At 37.2% G+C, this 22,038-nt stretch overlaps 1 protein-coding gene across 1 annotated transcript in view; it reads left to right on the forward strand.

Moving 5' to 3' along the window:
* The window catches only part of EDIL3 (EGF like and discoidin domains 3), a 224,305-nt gene that overhangs the window by 165,662 nt on the left and 36,605 nt on the right, over window positions 1–22,038 (forward strand). Inside the window, exons 7-9 of the mRNA XM_088522101.1 lie at window positions 5,931–6,086; window positions 7,191–7,335; window positions 15,183–15,367. Of these exons, the coding sequence (XP_088378227.1) occupies window positions 5,931–6,086; window positions 7,191–7,335; window positions 15,183–15,367 (486 nt within the window). The remainder of the gene's footprint in view (window positions 1–5,930; window positions 6,087–7,190; window positions 7,336–15,182; window positions 15,368–22,038) is intronic.

The following is a 22,038-nucleotide window of genomic DNA, read 5'->3' on the forward strand; positions in this document are numbered from 1 at the left end:
AGAAATCAGGAGCAAATTCATGAAGAGGCTTTGCTGGTTCTACAGCTATATAAGTGGGACTAAAATTATTTGGGTTTGTACAACAGATCAGAAATAACCAAATATTTAATTTATCTGCAGTGTACAATCTCACGATTGAATTAGGAATTATCATTTGTAAACTGACGTATAGCAAATGACTGTATGAATTCCCCTAAACTGTCACAAATATAAAATGTTTACTTTTCTCCTTGTAATAATCCTTCTTCAAGAATGGCTGCAACTACTATGCATTAATCACTATATAACCTAAGCCAGATTCTAGTTAAAACACATAGCACTCCTGATATCCTGACTATGTTAACATCATCAATTAAATGTGAGGAAGCTCTGCTAGTATGTATCACTGATTATGAGAGTGACAAAATGACACAAGGAGCAAGATATACGAGCCGCTTAAATTGCAAGTGTGGCAATAGTGTGCAAAAATGAGCAGAATATGAGCTTACCGGTCCTGAATTTTTCTGACCTCATCGCACACTGAAACCCCCTTTTGCAGAGTGAAACAATGCTCAGTAGCGTTGAAGGTCTCGGGTGTTTGGAAAAAAAAAAAGGAAACATGGGAGGCAGCTTTCATGCTCATTGAATTTTCCAGTATTGCAGGAATCTTGTCAGGGTGCTCCTTTTCTGATTTTTTTTTCAAGTTCCTTCAGCTCAAAACCTGTCTCCGCCCTTTTTATTAGAGACTTTTTCAGAACCTTACTTCCTTGAGGGAAGGGTTTTTTTTTTCTTCTTATGTCCACTTGAAAATTACTTTTGGCCAGTTTACACCCATTTAGTATTAAAATAGCTTTATAGCTCTTCTCCCTTTCTGAATGTATCCTTTCTGTTTGTGGAACAAACTTCACAGTTTTTATGGGTAGAAGCTAAATATGTTAAGATTTTATTGCAAATATCTCCATTGGCAAGTGTCCCTATTTCTCATCAGAAGATGTTTTGGTGGGTGCTTTCTATATAGCTTTATAAGAATTAAGACTTTAAAAAGAAGAGGTAAAAATATAAACATTCAGAAAGTGATGAAATCATCAGGGAAGGCTTGCTGTAAAGAATCTTCACATGCCAGTATAACATCGATCTTGTATTCAACCCTAGTTTTGTATCAATAATTACGAGGATTACTATAAGAACTATACTTTGTGCCAGAAAAAAAATTATTTATAGCAATGCTATTGTATCTCATAACTGAAACATATAAACAACATAGTTCACTATGAACTGAATTTCTGTTACAAAGAAAGGATCATGAAAACAGATATTTACTGTCTCAGCGGATATTTTTTGAGGTATTTAACCTGAGAATTTTTTGGAAGTTTGCTCCTGGAAAAACAGCTCTGTGAGTGTTAATGTAATTGCTAAATGTGCAAAAATGTATGAGAGGAATATAATTACTTATTCTGGTCAGGAGCATCACATATTGTATCTTCTTACAGTCACTGCACCTTCTTATCTGTCTAATGTTTAATAATGTGGAAGATAGCGATGCAATTGATTTTTTAAAATCTTCCTTTTTAAATTCTATCTTTTTTTTTTCATTTGTCAAGTAGATATCTTTTGGATGGTGAATATACTCTACTATTTGATCCCAGATTGCAAAGTACACAAACTTCTTCCATTCAGGCCACATAGGTCGAGATTACAGAGCATTGACTTCAGAATCTACCAAAGAGAGTTTAACCAAACACAACAGGTATAGAGAAAACAGGCATAAATTTAAATATGTTAGAAGACAATCAGAAAAACTCATCTATTCAGATTACTCAGCCTAGTATCCTAGGAAAGAGGAAAACTTTTTCATATTTTCTTCTATTAATGTTTATAGTAGAAAAAAAAGAAAGACTGGAGATAATTTTAAAAGTAAATGGATTGTACACTGCAGATGTGGTGTGCGTGGTTAATTCCAACATTTTACAAATTTACTTTGTCCTAGCAAAGTTTTCAGCACAGCAACATGACTATGGTGTTTCCCAAATTCTGCAATCCAAATTACAAGCCATTACAATTAATGATATTTGGTAAGTAATCTTGTCTTTAAAATGGAGGGTTTTGGTTTGATTCAAAGCCCTTATTTTACCTTAAAATACAAAAAAATTCTGAAAGGAAAATCTTAATACATAGCTTTTGAATCCAAAGAACAAATCATACAAACAGAGAAAGCAATGAAACTTTGCTGAAATGTGTGTGTGTATGTATGTGTATATATATGCATTTAAGACTTGAGGGAAGAAAGATCTGTTGAATTCCTGTAATGACTTCTATTGTAAGACCAGACCTAACATAATCACGTACACCTTTCCTGACTTAGCTTTAGCTCTAACCCAATTCAAGAGGCTAAACTTAGTTTTTAATACCCCGATTTCCTGACTATTCTGTAATTGCACTGAAATAAATAAAAACTTCTTGGAGATGCCAATGATAAAAAGTAAGAGAATGGGCATCCTTTAGTTTGTGAGTTTGTGAACATTCCCTAAAGTGTGTTGGGTGATTAAGCTGGATCTAACGTGCTGGATCCAGGAATTCCCTCAGAGCTGGAGCTTGGTGCAGCACTGTGGCTGTATAGTCAGAATCTGGTACTCTTGAGTAACTTTAAGTAAAGGTAGTTGAACTGGTTGGTCTCTTTGTTTTGTTTTATTCTTTTTTCAAATTCCTATGTAAGTGTCTTGTTTAAGAATTTTTTTTATCTTCTTTCAAAGTACTCTTGGCCTTCTATCATTCTTGATTTGCCTGGCTAGCCTTAAGTAATATTATATATTATATATTATATATTATATATTATATATTATATATTATATATTATATATTATATATTATATATTTTTTTAATGATGCATTAAACTTTTGGTTTTATCCTGATTACTTTCACTTCTTTATCTATTTTAAAACTGGGACACTCATGTAGTCAAAATGTATAACCTTCTGTCTTGAGTCCATGTTTCTCCTGTATCCACAAAGCAGAGCATCTTAAGGTTTGCTTTTGTTTTGTTTTGTCCTTTTTTCAAAGTTGCCAGAGAACAATGCATTTAAACATGCATTTAGTGCTGAAAGAGCTAGCACACATTGGGAACTCTGCTTCCTACTGAAGTACATTAAATAAGAAAAATTTGGGCAGCTGCTTTTTTATAGTCATTGCACAGTTGTAATATTTTGTGTTTTGCTAAGCTCTGGCTTTAAAAATATAAAGCACATAAAATAACCCAGGCACAAAGGGCCTGGTGTACTGACTGAAAGTACCCCAGGCATGAAATCAGTCCCAGGAGAATTTTGTGCATATTAAAGCTGCAGGGATTTCTGAATTATTTTCTCGACCTTCATTGGCGCTTTCCTGCAAAACTGACAGATTATACAGACCTAATTGCAAAATATTCTGCCCCATTTTTTATTTTCCAGCTTACTTGAACCTTAATACCATATAAAGCCAAAGCTCTGTTTGGGCCTCAGAGGAGTGATGCTGATCCAAAAAAAAAATGTTAAAGGAAAGATTCTGTCTATTAAAAAACAGATGTAAATAAAATTGTATAGCATATACATATAAATACCAACCTATGAAGTAAAGGGGTTAGTTTACACCTAAAAAGACAGGCTTTTCTTTGGTTCTTGAATATTAAAAACAGCTTAAACATTATGCATGATAAAGTGAGTATTTAAAAAGTAAAGATTTTTTCTTTACTTTTGATAATTATATAACCAACTCTTCCCTTCATTCACTAGGACTATTTTTTTCTCTGCTTGATTTTCTAACACTGTATCAAAATCTTTGGCAGATTTCTTTTTCTCATTGTTTCACTTATCAAATTACAGTGATTGTTTTGTTTTTCATTAGGGATTGAGGATCATGATTTTACTAGATGCTACTCTTGCTTATATAAAAGAAAAATCCTTTTGTAATTCTGCTTTTTCTGTGACTTTTGTAACCGGGGCAACCACCTCGTTCACCAGCAGACCCACATTTTCCCTAATCTTCCTTTTGCCATTGATATATTTGAAAAAGCTGTTCTTATTATTTTTAACATCCCTTGCCAGATTTAATTCCAAATGTACCTTGGCTTTTCTCCTCACATCCCTGCATTCCCTCAGAACATTCCTATATTCCTCCCAAGGAGCCTGTCCTTTTTTCCACATCCTGTATACTACTGTTTTCTGTTTGAGTTTTGCCAGCATCTCCTTGCTCATCCACGCAGGCCTCCTGCCACCTCTGCCTGACTTCTTACTCATAGGGATGCACTGCTCCTGAGCGTGGAGGAAGGGCTGCTTAAATATTGACCAGCTCTCTTGGGCCTCCCTTCATTCCAGAGCCCCAGCCCATGGAATTCTTCCAAGGAGGTCTCTGAAGAAGCCAAAGTTGGCCCTCCTGAAGTCCATGGTGCCTCCTCCTCGTTGGATCCTGAACTCCTCCATGGTCACTGCAGCCAAGGCTACCCCCCACCTTCACATCAGCTATAAGTCCCTCTCTATTTGTTAGTGCAAGGTCCAGTAGCCCTCGTTGGCTCCTCCACAGTCTGTGTCAAAGAGTTATCATCAATACTCTGCAGAAACCTGCAGGACTGTATGTGACTGGCTGTGCAATCCTCATAAAAAGATCTTTAATTATTATATGAAAAGAGGGAAATAAAGCTGAAAAAATGCCAAATTATATTCATTACTGAATCAAAAAAAAAAGTATTTGATATTGCAATTTTTCTTCCTTTTCCCCAAGCAGTAGAATGTCTTATATGTGCATAGACAGAGGGAAGTAAATACATGTGAAAGGCAAATAAGCAATGACTATTTTTCTAATTTGTTGTTGAAGATGATGTTCTTGTAATTATTAACATTTTCGTGAATATCATATGACATTCTTTTGTTTTATCTTGCCTGTATAATGTATAGGTATAGGTATAGGCCTGTATAGGTATTTATCTTATAGTGAGGTGGACTGAGAACTGGCTGGATGGCAGGGCCTGGAGGGTGGTGATAAATGAGGCCGAGTCTAGTTGGAGGCCTGTGGCCAGTGGTGTCCCCCAGGGATCAGTACTGGGCCCGTAGGGTCCAGCATAGGGCCACAGGGATGATTAAGAGACTGGAGCATCTATCGTATGAGGAAAGACTTAAGTGAGCTGGGCCTGTTTAGCCTAGAGAAGAGAAGACTGAGGGGGGATCTGATCAATACATATAAATACCTGAGAGGAGATATTTATAGGGAGAATGGGGCCAACTCTTCTCGGTGGTGGCCAGTGATAGGACAAGGGGTAATGGGTACAAGTTGAAACACAGGAAGTTCCACCTCCATGTGAGGGTGACAGAGCCCTGGAACAGGCTGCCCAGAGAGGCTGTGGAGTCTCCTTCTCTGGAGATCTTCAAAACCCGCCTGGATGCCACCCTGTGCCACGTGCTCTAGGTGTCCCTGCTGGAGCAGGAGGGTTGGACTAGATGATCTCTAGAGGCCCCTTCCAACCTTAACTATTCTGTGAAATGAATATATAGCGCATTGATGTGTTTTTACTTAGATTTTGAAAAAAAAAAACGTTAACTGGAAGTTAGCTTGGACTCTTTTCAGGAGGAATTCTAAACTAGCTTCTAATAGAATGGAAGATCCAGCCTTTAGTAAACTAAATATATTAAAGTGTTGTTGCATTTCTTTTTCTTTGTTTCTTTTTTAGATATACATCAGTGCTGTGTTTGTGATTGTGTCTGTGTATACATATACACACAAAGATGGCAACTTAGCATATGCTTCTTAGTCAAAATCTTATTTATGTATATACATACATAAATGAAAAATAAATGGAGTTAATGCAAAAATAGAGATAGTCTTTTAAGTGCTGCAGTTCTCTTGGAGTCAGAAAAAGAGATAAATTCTAGATTTCTAGAATTGTTTCCCTCAGATGTTTAATGATGACATTATATTATTATTTCAGATAAACCTACAGAGGAAGATGAGAGTCACTGGCGTTATAACTCAAGGTGCCAAGAGGATTGGAAGTCCAGAATACATAAAATCTTACAAAATTGCATATAGTAATGATGGGAAGTCATGGACAATGTACAAAGTAAAAGGCACAGATGAAGATATGGTAAGATTACGTTATCTGGATAGGCATAAGTCTCATGGTTTAGCAGTCTTCAGAAGTATGAGATATCTCTAGCAGATAAGTATAACTGCCTGACGGAGAAACAGAAGAAGCAGTCTGCTTCCTTGCTATTATTTTTCTCTGAAAAAGCTAAGACAAAAATATGTACTTTCTGTAATTTCTTATACTTTAATTGATGGTTGTAAAAATACTGTGTCCCAAAGCTAGAATAATCCTGTTTATTGCTCTTAAGTGGTTTTCATTTTAATTAGTTTACCAGTAATTACTCATTACTCTGTTTTCAATTTAGTTTTATTACATTGGCAGATTAATGTTAACCCTTAAAAGCATAGAACCCATTCATCAATGCTAATCTCTGCATTGCATAAACAGTATCATGTTTATCATGTATGTATACGATTTATGGTTACTATTTATTTTTATACAGAGTTCTGAATGCAAAACAGCAAGAATCGTTTTACTGTGAAAGTTAAAATAGACAAGACACTTATCAGCATTCGACATAGTTCCTCTTATGCAGACAGGAAGTTGAAATGCTTTGTGAAAAGGTGTATAATGAGGGAAGAGACCAAAATATAAGCATCTAGTTAGAGTGAGGAGAGAATAGAAGAATGTTTTTAGATTTAATTCAACCCCCACTTGGATCAATGGAAAGGTTCCAGTAGAATTCAGTGGTAATTGCAGCAGTTTATTGAAGTAGAGGGAAAAAATAAATGTCAATCAATGTAAATAATTGCAGGCTAGATTGAACAGGAACTATTTAAAACAGTAATTTGAGGGGAAAAAAACAGTTGTAATTTAGTGCATTAGAAGTACCAGCTTCTAGGAGTGACAAGTCAAAGGCTGTTTCACCAGGGGCAACAAACTTGTGCATGTATAAGCTAAAGGCAGTCGCACCTTCTTTAAAATCTTGAGTGCTGGGCACAGGAAGTGGAAAAAAACCAACCTCTGTTTGTGAAAAAAAATCACAGAGAACCAAGGAGGGAAAATTAGAAGAGCAAAGGGAATATGCTTGAGGCATCAGAATGGAATGAATATCTCTTAATTCTTTTAATATATTTTTATGAATATGTCATTTTAACATAGGTGTTCCGTGGAAATATAGACAACAACACTCCTTATGCCAACTCCTTCACACCACCAATAAAGTCACAGTACATACGGCTATATCCTCAGGTTTGCAGAAGGCACTGTACTTTGAGAATGGAACTTCTTGGCTGTGAATTATCAGGTGGGTTTTATAATGACTGCCATATTTCAGAAATCAACAAACAAGCAACACATTTTTGTGCTGGTGGATTAGAGCAGATCCAGTTTATTCATGCCAAAATACAGTTGGCATCCCTAAGCTTATCTAGATATTTATTGTTTCTTTTTATGTGAATGATACAAGCAACAATAATTGCTTATGGTCCAATGGTGGTGGTAGTAGTAGTAGTAGTAGTAGTAGTGGTAGGGTAACACAGTAGCAACCTTAGCAAATCTTTTGTGTGCTTTGGCCACCAACTATGTGTGACCTACAAAAAGTCACTTATGATCAGCTTGAATAAGTGTCATCAGATATCAGGAGCTTTTCTGGTATATACTGTAGAGGCATTGAGACAGAAATGGTTGCTGAGAACTAAAGCTGTTTGTCCAGAGTCTGCTGTGCAGTTCTGAAGAGAAGCAGGGACCACAGTCATAGAATCCCTAAGGTTGGAGATGATCTAGTCCAAGCACCCTGCACACACAGGGTCAGCTAGAGCATGTCAATCATCTGAGTCATTTCTCATGACTGCTGAGTGATCACACTAATGATGAATGATGTGCTTTCACATCACTCCAAAGCATCTTTGGAGGTACAAGAGTATTTCCTCTGGACTGGAATAAGATATATTTTACTGAGCTGCTTTAGAAAATATTTGGTTTTACATTTGTTTCATGTCTTTCCAGTGGAAGCAGTGATTTTGTCTTAAAGAAAAAGTGAAAAAAGTAGACCAATATAAACCCTCTTATGGTTTCGAGTGGCAGATATAGCTCATAAATGTAAAGCCTGACCTGTTAGCCACTCGCTGCAAAAACCATGTCCCTTTACAAATTCAGTAATGCATGTTAATTTTTGAAAATCTTTTGCAAGGGATCAACGTTTACAGTAGCAGTGCTCCACAAATTCATTTAGGAAATATTTTTCTGTGCCTATGTGCTTATTGTACAAATGATAGTCATCCAGTTTACGAATTATAGATCAAAACAGTAGGAGTTAAATAACTTTTAGTCTCCTATTGGTATCAAAACCAGATTCAGAAATGAAAAGTTAATGCATTAATTTCAGTGTAGCCCTTTTACAATATAGATAGATTTGAGAGTAAATAGAAAATTCTGTCTAGGTGCTTTAGTCTGTTAGGATTTTTTTGTGTCTTCCATTTCTGGAACCACAATTTGAAGTCCTTGCCAGAATGACCAAGAATTGTTTTGCTCAAAGAACTATGAAAACTCCTGAAGTAAATTCATTTCTGTGGTCTCCTAACAATTTCAAAGTCATCATTTCTTAGAATTGCAGGCAGCCAAGGCTCAGCAAAACAATTTCAGTGTCTACTGGAAAGTATAATTATACATAAAGACAGTCTAATGCAGTCTTATTCCAGATGATCTGTTTTAGTCTGAAAAGGATGTTGACAGATCTGGTTTCTCTAACAAATAAATGAGCTAAAGAAGAGAAACACTACTGAAGGGAAGGAAATGTTGTAGGATGCTCATCCTAAAAATGAAATATTTCTTAGGATTCAGCAGTTCAACCGTAAACAACCATGTAAACAACCATTAGTACAACACACATTTATTAAGTCTCATGGCCTTGTATTCCTGCCTTGTTTGTGTTTTGCACATCTCTGTTTTGTAAATTCCCGTCCTTTTTAGCCATCTTGTACAAATTTGGCAAGTCATTGGTGTTTCAATTTTTTCAGTTCTTGAAGAGGTATGGTAATTCCCAGAGCTTTTTATTCCTCAGGATATGTTCACATGTGGCTTCTCAACACTTATTCTCTTTGACCTCTTGTTTTCTTGAAACCGTTCCTCCCTCCAGGCTTAGAGGTAGCTATAGAATCTATTCACACAATTTCGTATGCAAGGAGTCTTCGTAACTTCTGCATTTATAGTGACCATGAAATTAAAGAATTTTCAATTCTTGGTGAAGTTAGGAGGGGCATCAGCAAAACCACTACCTTGGGCTTCTGGAGGGCAGATTTTGGACTGTTTAGGTTATTGATTGGGAGATAAAGTTACATTTCCATGTGAGGAACAATTTCTTTCCTCTGAGGGTGACAGAGCCCTCAAGCAGGCTGCCCAGAGAGGTTGTGGAGTCTCCTTCTCTGGAGACCTTCGAAACCCTCCTGGATGCCACCCTGTGCCGTGTGCCTAGGTGTCCCCAGTGGAAGACTGGACTAGATGATCTCTAGAGGTCCCTTCCAACCTCAACCATCCTGTGAGCCCTGTGAGTTTGTGAGTTCCCTGGGAGGCAGTCCTGAAGAGCAATAGGATCCAAGAAGGCTGGACATTTCTCAAGTTGGAAATCTTAAAGGCGCAGGGGTAGGCTGTCCGCATGTGCAAAAAGACAATCCTTTGGGAAAAAAGACTGGTGTGGCTAAATAGGGAACTATCGCTGAGACTCAGGGAAAAAAGAGTTTGCCACCTTTGAAAGAAGGGGCAGGCAACTCCAGAAGAGTACAAGGACACTGCTAGGATATGTAGAGAGGAGATTAGAAAGGCAACAGCTCATCTGGACCTCAATCTGTTTACCATTGTGAAATACAACAAAAAGTGTTTCTACAAATACATTAACAAGAGGAGGGCCAAGGAGAATCTCCATCCTTTATTGGTGCTGAGGAACTTTGTCACCAAGGATAAGGATAAGGTTGAGGTACTTAATACTTTCTTTGCCTCAGTCTTTAATACCCAGCTCAGTTATTCTCTAGGTTTTGGACCCCTGAGCTGCAAGACACCTATGATGAGCAGAATAAGCACCCCCTCGCCCCATAATTCGGGAGGAAACAGTCAGTGACCTGCTACTCCACTTGGACACTCACAAGTCTATTGGGCCAGATGGGATCCATCTGATGGTTCTGAGGGAGCTGGCAGAACTGCTCACCAAGCAACTCTACATCATCTCTCAGTTGTACTGGTCCCAGATGACTGGAGACTTGCCAATGAGACATCCATATACAAGGAGGATTGGATGGAGGGCCTGGGGAACTACAGGCCTATCAGCCTGATCTCGGTATCGGGGAAAGTAATGGAGCAGATCATCTTGAGGGCGACCACACAGTGTGTGTGCAACAGTCAGGGGATCAGGCCCAGCCAACATGGGTTCGTGAAAGGCATGTCCTGCCTCACCAACCTAATCTCTTCTATGACCAAGTAACCTGCCTAGTGGATGAGGGAAATGCTGTGGATGTGTCTGCTTAAACTTTAGTAAGTCCTTTGACACCATCTCCCACTGCATTTTCCTGGAGAAGCTGGCAGCTCATGGCTTACACAGGTGAACTCTTTGTTGGGTGAAGAATGGCTGGATGACTGGGCTCAGAAGGTGGTGATGAATGGAGTTAAATCCAGCTGGTGACTGATCATGAGCAGTGTTCCCTGGGGATTGGTGTTGGGGCTGGTAGTCTTTAATATCTTTATCACTTGTCTGGATGAGGGGATTGAGGGCACCCTCAGCAAATTTGCAGATGGCACCAAGCTGGGAGGAAGAGTAGATCTGCTTGAGGGGTAGGAAAGTTCTACAGAGGGATGTGGACAGGCTGGATTGATGGGCTGAGTCCAACTGTATGAGGTTCAACAAGGCCAAGTGCTGAGTCCTGTACCTTGGTCACAACAACCCCACAAAGTGCTACAGGCTTGGGGCAGAGTGGCTAGAGAGTGGCTGGAGAGCTGCATGGCAGAAAAGGATCTGGGAGTGATAGTCGACAACCAGCTGAGCTTGAGGCAGCAGTGCCCAGATGGCCAAGAAGGCCAACGACCTCCAGGCTTGTATCAGGAACAGTGTAACCAGCAGGACTGGGAAGGAATGATACAGTGCCCTGTAGTCAGTGCTGGTGAGGCTGCATCTCAAATACTGTGTTCAGTTTTGGACCCCTCACTACAAAAGAGACGTGGAGATGCTAGAACTTCAGCCCAAGGAAGGGCAATGAAGCTGGTGAATGGTCTACTGCACAAGCCTTATGAGGAGCAGCTGAGGGAGCTGAGGTTGTTTAGCCTGGAGAAGACTCAGGGGAGACCTTATCGTGCTCTGCACCTACGTCAAAGGAGGCTGTAGTGGGAAAGGGGTTGGTCTCTTCTCCAAAATAACTGCTGAAAATAGAACAAGAGAAAATGGCCTCAAGTTGCTCCAGGGGAGGTTCAGGTTAGGAATTCCTAGGAATTAGGAAAAATGTATACACGGAAAGAGTGGTGAAATATTGGAACTAGTTGCCCAGGGAAGTGATGGAGTCACTGTCCCTGGCAGTGTTCAAGAAATGTGTAGATGAGGCACTTCGGGACATGGTTTAGCAGGCAGGGTGGTGATGGGTTTATAGTTGGGCTTGATGATCTTGAAGGTCTTTTCCAAATATAATCCTGTGATTTAAAACTAGATTCCACTGCTCCTGTTCATTTTCAGCAATATCTAATCCGGAAAATAATTCTGGATATGTAAAAGGAGGCGTTTATTGGCTCACATTTAGCATATGGGATAGAAATTCTCTTCATATGTGTCTGTTAAAATGTTGTTAGATTTTCAGCACTTTTTCAAAGTTTCAGGCATACTCGATGAAAAGAAAGGTTATGGACTTCAGGTGTATATTCCTATCCAGTTGCCTGTACATTTCTACGTAATTTTGTAAATCTCTTTATTTTTCACAAGAAAAAAAATCAAAACAAGATCACCTTTGACCCAGCATAATTTTCCTAATTAATACTGTGCATGCCACTTAATACCTAGCATTAGACAAGACAAATGTAGACCTTTGCATGCAGATCTGGTTGATAGAACTTTTATGAGTGCCACCAGCACTTGACATCTGCATCATCTCTGTTTTTTCCTCCACTGAATCAGAAGTTTAATATTTTCTTGAGAGTTTGAGCTTTGTTGAAAGAAAATGAGGGCACTGTATGGGACTCAGATTAAAAAGAAAAACGTTTTGCCCTTGGAAGAAACAACGGAGAACAGAAGTGTGGATTCTTTCCATTCTCAGACCCTTATCTATGCTTTTGCAAAAAGTAGATAGCTCATTAATTAAGTTAGGACTTAGCTTTCATTGGGATAGACAAAATAAGAAGCAACTATGATCTTAGGTAGATTTGAACATACATAATTATCATTTATCACTGTTCTAGGTGCTGGCCTAGAAGGCTCTTCTGAGCTTAGCCATAAATATCTCTACATTAGTTTCTACTAGTTTTTACAAGTTGTAAGAAAGGGCAGGAAGATTTAAACCTCTCACGAGGATATTATGAAACAAATTTAAAGAATGCGCAGTATAGTGAAAAGAATATAGTGTTCTAGGCAGTCATGAGCCTTCTTAAAAATATACCTCTATAGTAGTGATTGTTTACTGACACAAAATTTTTAAAGTTTGGTCATTCTCTTCTATATGCTCAGGGTGAGAGCTCACCTATGAAATGGAGGAGTCATTATCTTCTATTATTGCAGGCACTGTGAGCTGGGAAATGACTATTTGTGATCTTTTGTTGTTGTCTTTGATCTAGCTCTTAGATGTTATTCAGTCACCTGAGTGCACAAGAGCAGCCTATTCTGGTTCTCACAGGTCTTTCTCACATTCCCTGGTTATTATAAAAACTTCTTCCTTCTTTTGTTTTACTTTAGGGCAGTGGACAGAGGACTAGTGTAAAATTGCATCTGGGAGCTCTAAACTTGTACACATGCAACAACACAACAATTTGTTGTTTGGAAGAGCTAGAATGGGTTCATTCTCTTTGAGAGATTGGGCCACTGCTGGAAAACAGTTTTGAAAATGTTTTTGTGGCAGAAACCTCCTTCAGATTCTTCAGATAAAACATTCATCCTTGCTGACAACCCTTGTGATCTATGAGCGATACTTGGGAAGTGCATAATAGTTAAAATCCTTTCTAAATCTAGATAACTCTCAATTCTCTCTCCTACTCTCATTTTACTGTTGTTTTAAACTTGGTGGCTCCTTTTACAGGCAGGACTATTAAGAGATCCTTTCGTGCATGAAGAATCGGTTCTGAAATGTTTTGCAAAAAATTATCTGTTTTCTGTTTATGCTTTAATTGAATATAAAACATTATAGTATTTCAAAGTTTAAGTAAAAATGTTAATATACTAAAGAGCATATCATTGTGTCTGGAGTATTTATTTATTCCTGATATTGTTCCTTCACTTGAAGGGCATGATCTTATCTCCTCTGATTTGAGTCCATAATAATTTCCCTTAATTCTGTGGGTTAAGCTGACTGGACAAACTCAAAGTAGAATCTGGCCAGAAGGTCCTTGCTAATAATATTTCCACATTTCCAGAGATGACAAGTAAGAATCACATATTTAAATATGGGTGGCATACTATAGAGGAAATAATTTTTTTTAAGAAAAAGAGAACCAGCTTCTGTATGCAGCTCAAGTAGAGAAAAACAAAATAAAGACTTTGGGTGTTTTAAGTGATCACAATATGCTTTGGTTCTGTCAAGAGACACAAGCTGAGCAAGGTCCTGTCACAGCAGTAAAGACTTCATGACTTCCAAGTATGCTTTAAGAAACACAGCTGGTGACTTAGCAAATGACTATCTGTAAGGAATCATCTCAGCAGCTGTAGTTGAGAGTGTCAGGCAGAAAACCTCTGTTTTCCAAAAGATATATAAAGTCAAGTTTCTGTATATTTGCAGACATGAGAGGATGGCACATCTCTTGCAAAACAAGGTGTGTTAAATCCTGAGTGCATTCAGACTCAATGAAATAGAGTATTTTAAAATATTGTTTGCAGGTGGAATGATTCGAGTGAACTAAATAGGGCCACCAAATTTGTAAAATGCAAACTTTGACACAGCTGCACATGTGCAGATTTTTGTCAGCTGAGACAGGTAGGAAATAAGAAAACACTCATTTTTATATTCCCTCACGTCTTCCACTTTTTCCTCAAACATACATCTGCCATTATTCCATCTAGTCCTATGGTCACCCTTTCTGACCTCTTAGCAGCCCACCTACCCTCAGACGCATGACTTGCCTTCTTATTCTTGTTATCTTAACTAAACAGCTCATCTGTGTTTCCTGGCTTCCAATATGTTGTTGCTGTGCTGCTGTTAAACAGTGTTTCTCCTATTGGCAGCTTGCTTCCCTTCTTTTATGGGTCTAAATGTATCTTTGGTGTTCCCTCCTGCCTTCCAGTATACAGTAGGGGAATGAAGATTCAGTTATTAACTAGATATTGTTTCTATTTTTCTAAGGACACCTAGCAGAGAAAGGGAAAGTTCAAAGTCTGTTTTAGTCAAAATAACTCTCTGTGGGACACATAAACAAACTCTCCTAAGCAATTTCATTATTTTTCCCTGCTTCAGAATCGTTTTGTAGTCTTCCACTCTGTCAGTAGATTTGGGGTCTTTTTGATTTTTGACTGGGTGTGAGGTAATTCAAATGTGTGGAAGAGTTCAGTGCTTGTTAAGTTTTTACTTACTTAGTGGCATGAAGAAATATTAATGTTTCCTCAGTGCATAAGCACACGTGGATAATATGACATGACATAAAGGTGTGATTAAAATTGAGCTGTATAAAAGAAATGATGACAAGTCAGGAAAAGAAAACAGAGGTAAAAAGAGATGAGAGTCATCTTTTCTGCTTGTTTCTCTTCAAAATTTTATGCTAGGGTAAAATGCTTCAAATTCTCTATGATGTTTTCAATTCTTCCACAATGGTGATCATATAAAAGTGCTCTGAATTGCCAATTACTGATTTATTTGTTTGCCGTGTCTCCCAACAATATCTTTGATTAAAATCAGTTCTTTGAGAATTGCTACATTTCTTTCCCATATAGGAAAACGTAAAACACAGAGATAAGTAAGCGGTGTCACAGATTTTATTTTGCTCCTCTAGGTTGTTCGGAACCTCTGGGGATGAAATCAGGACAGATACAGGACTATCAGATTACTGCCTCCAGTGTTTTCCGAACTCTCAACATGGACATGTTCACTTGGGAACCTAGGAAAGCCCGGCTTGACAAGCAAGGCAAGGTTAATGCCTGGACCTCTGGCCACAATGACCAGTCACAGTGGTTGCAGGTAAAGTTTTATGTAAATTTTGACTAATGTTTATCAGAATGGAAAAGGCTGACTGATGTCTTGCTTCATATTCTGAGTACAGCCTGCCTAGGTCTCCTGCACTTACATGCTGAAGCTAAGAAACTGTACACAGGTTTCATATCCTTGCTACCTCATGTGTGCTGCTCCATTACACTTCAAACTGTGCAGCATGCAGAAAAAATGGCCAAGGAAGCCTTCAACTGTGCTGGCCAAAGCTTCAACTCCAGAGGTGCAGTGCAGTTATAGTTACTTCTTGGCTAATGAACAGAAATAGAAGCCATAGAGTCAGTGCACTGACTTCTTGATAGCTTGTTGAGAGAGATTGTTTTTTCTCTTCTTTCCTTCCAAAGCTCCCTAGAAAAGTATACTTACTTGAGCTCTTTGTGTATTGGTGCTAATGCAAACCTGGCCCCTAGAAATTACTTCTGTGTAATTGACAGTGTTCCAAATTACCTTCCAACATCACTCTGAAACTGGTAAGATTGATCGAGTACCATGAATTCATTATGAAGTTGCACACAGGGGTTGTTTTCAGTCTGGAGTGATTTATGCAAGTTGGTAGTAGGCTAATGTGAAAGATTGTGATAAATCAGCATATGGAAGTCTATTTGACCAGGCACTGATACATTCATATTTGTTTTAACTGTTGAAAATTGCAGTGTTTTGAGTCAGCTTCCAGTTTGCAGCTCAGGTCTCTGCAGGAAGTCTCAATAGCAGTAGACAGGTGGTACTAACCCCTCTGCAACCTTTTCACATATAAATTATGTCTTATTAGTACTTTTTGCCTATGGTTGCTAAGGAATTTAGCAATGTGATTACTATCATTTCTTCAAGTTTACATACACAGAGAAAAGAAGTAGCAGTTGCCTTGTCTATTTAGCATATGAATAATTGAAGAAACTGGGATTTGATGGAAGTTTTTTAGAACAGCTGTTGATATAGCAGGTAGTAACTTTGGGAGAGGAGGGAGAAGTTAATGTTGTGTTTATGGTAGAGAAGGTGAAAAACGTTTCTCCACATGAAAGAAAAGCCGTTGCATCAAAACCAGTTTTAGCCCCATCAGCGATGCCAAGAAACCAAGAGAGTGTGCGGAAATACTCTGTGGTGCGCTATTCCTCCTGTGAATAAAATGGCTTTTTAATCAATTAGAGATGGCAAGGAGCTGTAAAACCTATTCTTGTATACTAAAGTCTTCATAGTCCTACCATGTTTGAACCTATCTGAACATATAAAAGATTCTGGAGCTATGTGACGACTTGCAGGATCTCTGCAAGTCCCTGCAGTATCCGACATATTCTTTCAGTGAATATATTTATACTGTTATATAAATAAAACATATTTATACTTTAGTTGTTTTGCAGCCATGACATGCTTTTAGAAAAATTCATAGGAACATGACCATTTTACCATCTTTCAAAAATCACTATATTTATAGAATCTTTCCAAGACACATAATGGCATTTCTTGCTAGAAAAAAGAAAGACATAAGATTGCTTGATTTTACTGTGCTTACACAGGTCATTAAGTTGTGCTCTTTTAGGATCATACTGAATTCAATTTATAAGTAAATGTGGGCTCAAATGCGTCAAGTCTTCATAGAAATTCTGTAAGTTACATTTACTGTTATCTCTTTCCTCACTGAAATCCAGCTCCTCTCTCTCTTTTAACCCTACACTAATGCTAGCTGTGAGCCAAATCTCGGGTGGGACTGGCCAGCCTAGTGTTGGTTCTTAGGCCAAAGTTATCCTAAAAGGAATGTGGCTAGTGCCCTACACTTGCTTTTGCCTGCTTTTTTTCTCGCTGCACCCTGTGCTGCTCTAGGCTTGCTTTCTCTTTCAACCCTCAACCCTAACCCTAGGTGTTAGCCATATCACAGGTGGGGGGCAGCAAGCCTAGCATTGGCTCTTAGGCCAAAGTTATCCTAGAAGGAATGTGGATTGTGAATAATGGATAATGACCCCTCAGTTTTAACAACTCATTTTTTTATCCTTAGCGGGGAAAACAATTCCTCAAACTAAGATCCTTGTCAAAGAGTGTGTTAGTTCACAGGATACAGCAACATGGTAGGGTTGTGATTTAATACAGATTTAGGCATCAGAGAATTGATTAGGTGAATTTGAGTATAAAAAGTGGCCACTTCTAGCATACTGACAAATAAGTCTTAGTGATGTAGTTAAATGTCAAAGGCACGTAGAGAGAGGTACCCATTTATCAATTGCTAACTAGTAAATTTGCCTACTTTATGCTTCCTAGCCAGTAGTGCCTAGCCTGGAATGCAAATATGTAACTTTACTAGTTTATTTGTTTGCCAGTACACCATAGATTTTGTTCTGCAACCATCAGGTCATGCACTATGTCCTAAAAAATGTGTACTGATGTGAACGGTAAGATTTTTTTTTCCTGTGGTATCTTCCTTTGTTGCCAAAGCCTTTTTAACTCTTCAGTAATAAATATACAGAAATAAGCACAAGGTGTTCAGACGTATGTCTTGATTTCCTAGTTGCAGTTACCTGTCACCAGGTGATGACTACCTAGTGGCCAGCAATTTGATGGCCATTCCAGGGCACTCTCTAATCCAGCTTCTCCCTCTAATTATTTCAAATTCATTACATTGTTCACATTAATAATGTTATCAAATAGTACATTTCAACATTGCCCTTTTCAAATTGCTTATAACTCTGCAAAGCTTCCTTCTGCAATTCATTTTATAGTAATGTTTATAGTGGTCATTGAATTTAAGCCTCAGAATTAAACCAGGCAACATAAAGTCTTGGTTATTTAGGGTTTTTCATGTTGTATCTAGACTGTATTTTATCAATAAGGTAGGATTAAGAAAAAAAATGTTATTTTACTTTGTCTGGCCAAGAACAAGGAGATTGTTAGAAGAGCAGGCTGAGTACAGAAGTTGCAAGGGATCCATGAAATGGATAACAGCTGGATATAGTTTATTAATTATTTCCTGGGGATCGAGTTTGTATAATGACACCTTCATAAACAGATACAAAATGTTCATCTGAACAGTGAAATTGCTATAGTAAAGATTTTATAGGAAAAAATAAGTTTCACTGCAGTGTCCTACACTGTTCAGTGAATTTTATTTCTTATTCTCCCATTAAATCTGCTGTAGAGAATTGTAAGATTAACTCTGTTCCAGACCCTATCTTTGAAATCTAATTCTAGCTAATTAACTAATTGTTTGAAATCTAACTAATCTAATCTAACTAATCACTAAGAAAAATTGTGAGAAGTTTGCCTAAGCAGCTAAATCATGTATAGCTTTAAAGGGTTACAAGAAAATACTGTCAATTCTCTTACTGATTTGTCATTTTTCTCTGTGTCCTGCAAATGAAAGTTTAATTCAATAAGACTCCATTTCCTGTACAATAATATTTTTTTGATCTTGCTTTAAAAAGAAATGGGACTGTAAAGCAAAGCTCTCCATTTTTTTTTCTGGAATTTTTATTTAAAGTGGGTTTTTTTTGTTGCTGTTGTTATTGTCTGTTTACATTAGGAATTTCGCTGTTACTTCATGCCCATAGCAGCATCTTCTGAAAATGGCATGCATTGCATTTTAATTGAAAGTTGTTAGCTCTTTTTTTTTCTGTTTTAAATTCCTATCTTTTTTATATAGCCTTGCTTTCTCAATTTCAAAAAATATTTTCTCCATATTTTTAAAATAATGTAATGTATTTCTGAAAAAACATCATACTTTCATTTGCCTTTATAACAAAGACAAAATGATTACAAATTTGATTAGTGATGAATATGTATTAAAAAAAAGAGATTGCAAACGTGTTATCTCTTCTTGCCTCCTTCTTCGAAGGCAAAATTTTTTAAAGGTGTCCACTTTTCTTTAATAAAATTATTCTTTGTTTTCATAGCCATATCCCGATTAGTTTGGAGAATGATGCAGAATTGGAAACAGTTGTTTCCTCACATTGCTTTTAATCTAGACAAGAGAAAAGGAAAATGAAGGAAGCACAGATGAAGGGAGAAATAAAAGTGACCTTGGCAAGGTCAAATACCTTTAAGCAGCAAAAGCTGCCTGATGTAAAAAGCCAGTGCAAAAGGCAATGCAGGCTGAAAACAGAATGGAGTGGAACCAGGTCTAGTTCTATTTTCTGATGGCTCAAAGCTTGACAAGTCTATGTTGTTATTACTACCCCATGCAGTTTATATAATTTTTCCCAAATGTTACTTCTTGACAAAGCATGCACATGCATATTTTCTTTATACATCTGTCAAGATCTCATAAGCAAAATATACGAAGGGTCTGGGAAAGGTACTATCTACTGATTTTACTCTTAATTTTGCATTCTTACAATTTCAGTCTTTATGCCACAATAAAAATACACATTGAGGTTATATTATGGGATTTTGGCTGATTTCAGAATGTTTAATTTGAAATCTGCTTCTTTTTGGTTTTTTTTTGTTTTTCCCTACATAAAGTAGTGAGATGATGTGTCATGCAGAACTGTATTACCTCTCTCTTTAATAATATTCATACTGCTTTCTCGGCAAGTAAAGCAATAGTAGTTTCCCTGTCAGCAAAACATGACATAAGAGAAAAATCTTTGCAGAAAATGTTAGAAAGAAAGAAAAAGAAGTTAAAAGGGAAAAGACACTAGTCACAAAAATACAGCTTCTAAACCTTTCTTCAATCATCTAAGACTTGTTCAAAAGCACCTTGAGACTTGTAATATAAAGTATTAGAATATGCCCTCTTAAGAGTTTGCTCTCTGGTTTCGACCCAGTGTATATGTGTACATTTACTCACAGGAGTTGAGAATTACTGGAAGTACATAAGGAAATAAAGGTATATTTCTCAGAACTGGCGATGTTTTTCATATATAATTAGTCTTTGATATGTGGACAGAGCTGAAAATTCTCTGAGTAGACAGCTCTTGTACTCTCAGTTTGATAGTATTCCCTAAAATAAGTCAGATGATAGGGCATTTTGAAAGAATGTGTACTTTAAGAGTTAGTCCTTTGGGTTGCAAGAACTAATAATGTTCTAGAGGTATCCTAATTAACTTCCATAGGTATCCAAGTATTAATTGCGTATGTTCTTGGAGTGTTGATCTTAGATCAGTTAGATCAAAGAGTGATGATCTTAGTTCAATTAAACACAAGATCTATTAATCCTATTGCAACCTAGTATTTCTATGTCATATAATGAAGCAGAAAAATATTTTCAGAATTAGAAGTTAATTTTATATACAATTAATGAAAGGAAAATGTCTTTTTAAAAAATATAGCTGTTGTTTCTAACAAAAGAAGTTACAATTTTAGACATATCTTAATGGGTCATATTTAGTAAGTGGTAAAGAAACTTACCAATACAAATACAATACAAATTTTGTTTTAAGACCAGGAGTACTAAAAAGGTATTTATTCAAAATGCTTCTTAAAGCCTGTACTACAGATGATTAATAATTCCTCATCATAAAAACTAGCAGCTTGATACAGTATTTCTTAACAGAGCAGGCTCTTATTCAATATTCATTTATCTAAATTTATTTGTATTAACTTTACAGATTCTCTTCAGCTTGTCTTATTTATACTTCAGTTGAATTGAACTCAAACACCATGCTGTACATACACCACATGCACAGACTTTAGTGGTTCGGTTTTGTGCACCCCTACTTAATGCTGTGTCCTGTACTCCTAGGAACTTCAGTAGCGCTGTGCAGGAGTGGTTAAAGCTTGCTTTATCTGAGAGGTACCAAATGGCTTCAGCTGATATCTTTTCATAGAATTCAATAATGTAGATAAGAGTTGTATATTAAGGGCAGTTTACTTAATTACTTGCTAACTCACATCACAATTTTGAACTCTCTGACCTGATGAATTGGCAAAGAATAGATGTCTCCAAACTTTATGGTTAGAAAGATGCCTAAGAGTAGAGTGGTTACCTAGTCCAGAGCAACATAAAAGTCTACAACAAAAGAAAGCCATATTGTTTTCATTGACTTTCATTGACATTTAACCCATTGCTAGTATGTACTAAGTTAGATTAAAAACTTTTCAGACACTTCAGTGGGACTTTTGATTGCTGGAAGTTTGGAGGGGAAGATCACACCATGCCTGCTTTCACTTTTATAAATCATAAAGTCCAACCAGTGTTTGAGGCAGGATACTGGATATTTTTCTAAATCAGTAGGATAAATATCATATAAATATGCACATGACATGATAATATCTGCATAATAAATGAGTCAACCAAACCTCAGTCAAAATATATGGCCTTAGCTGGATCACATGATAGGAGGGTGCCAATCTTAACATGCAGATAGGAGCCTAGCCTAGAGTTCTATGCAATGGCTAAAAAATGAGTTATGAACTCATTTTGTTCCTTGGACAAGTTTGCCACTTTTTTGCCCACAGCCAATCTCCACTGAGAAGACTTTTTCACTCAAATTAAACCTCAGAATTGCTTTAAATCAGCTGCAAGTTTTGTTATTAGTTGTTGGTTTTTTTCACAGCATCTGCCACCAATAACTTTACTCTTTTCATTTTCCCCAAATCTACACAGATTTAAGCTGCAGGACCAGCACAGTGATTGCTTTGTGTTTCAAAATATATCAGGGAGTTTATCTGAGAAAACCTTAGAAGTCTTTTTTTTTTTCTCTGTGATTCGCAGTAGTTAT

The sequence above is a fragment of the Tinamus guttatus genome, unplaced genomic scaffold (genome assembly GCF_059628265.1).
Source record: "Tinamus guttatus ecotype Peru unplaced genomic scaffold, ASM5962826v1 Tinamus_guttatus_pri_ptg000149l, whole genome shotgun sequence".
NCBI lineage: Eukaryota > Metazoa > Chordata > Aves > Tinamiformes > Tinamidae > Tinamus > Tinamus guttatus.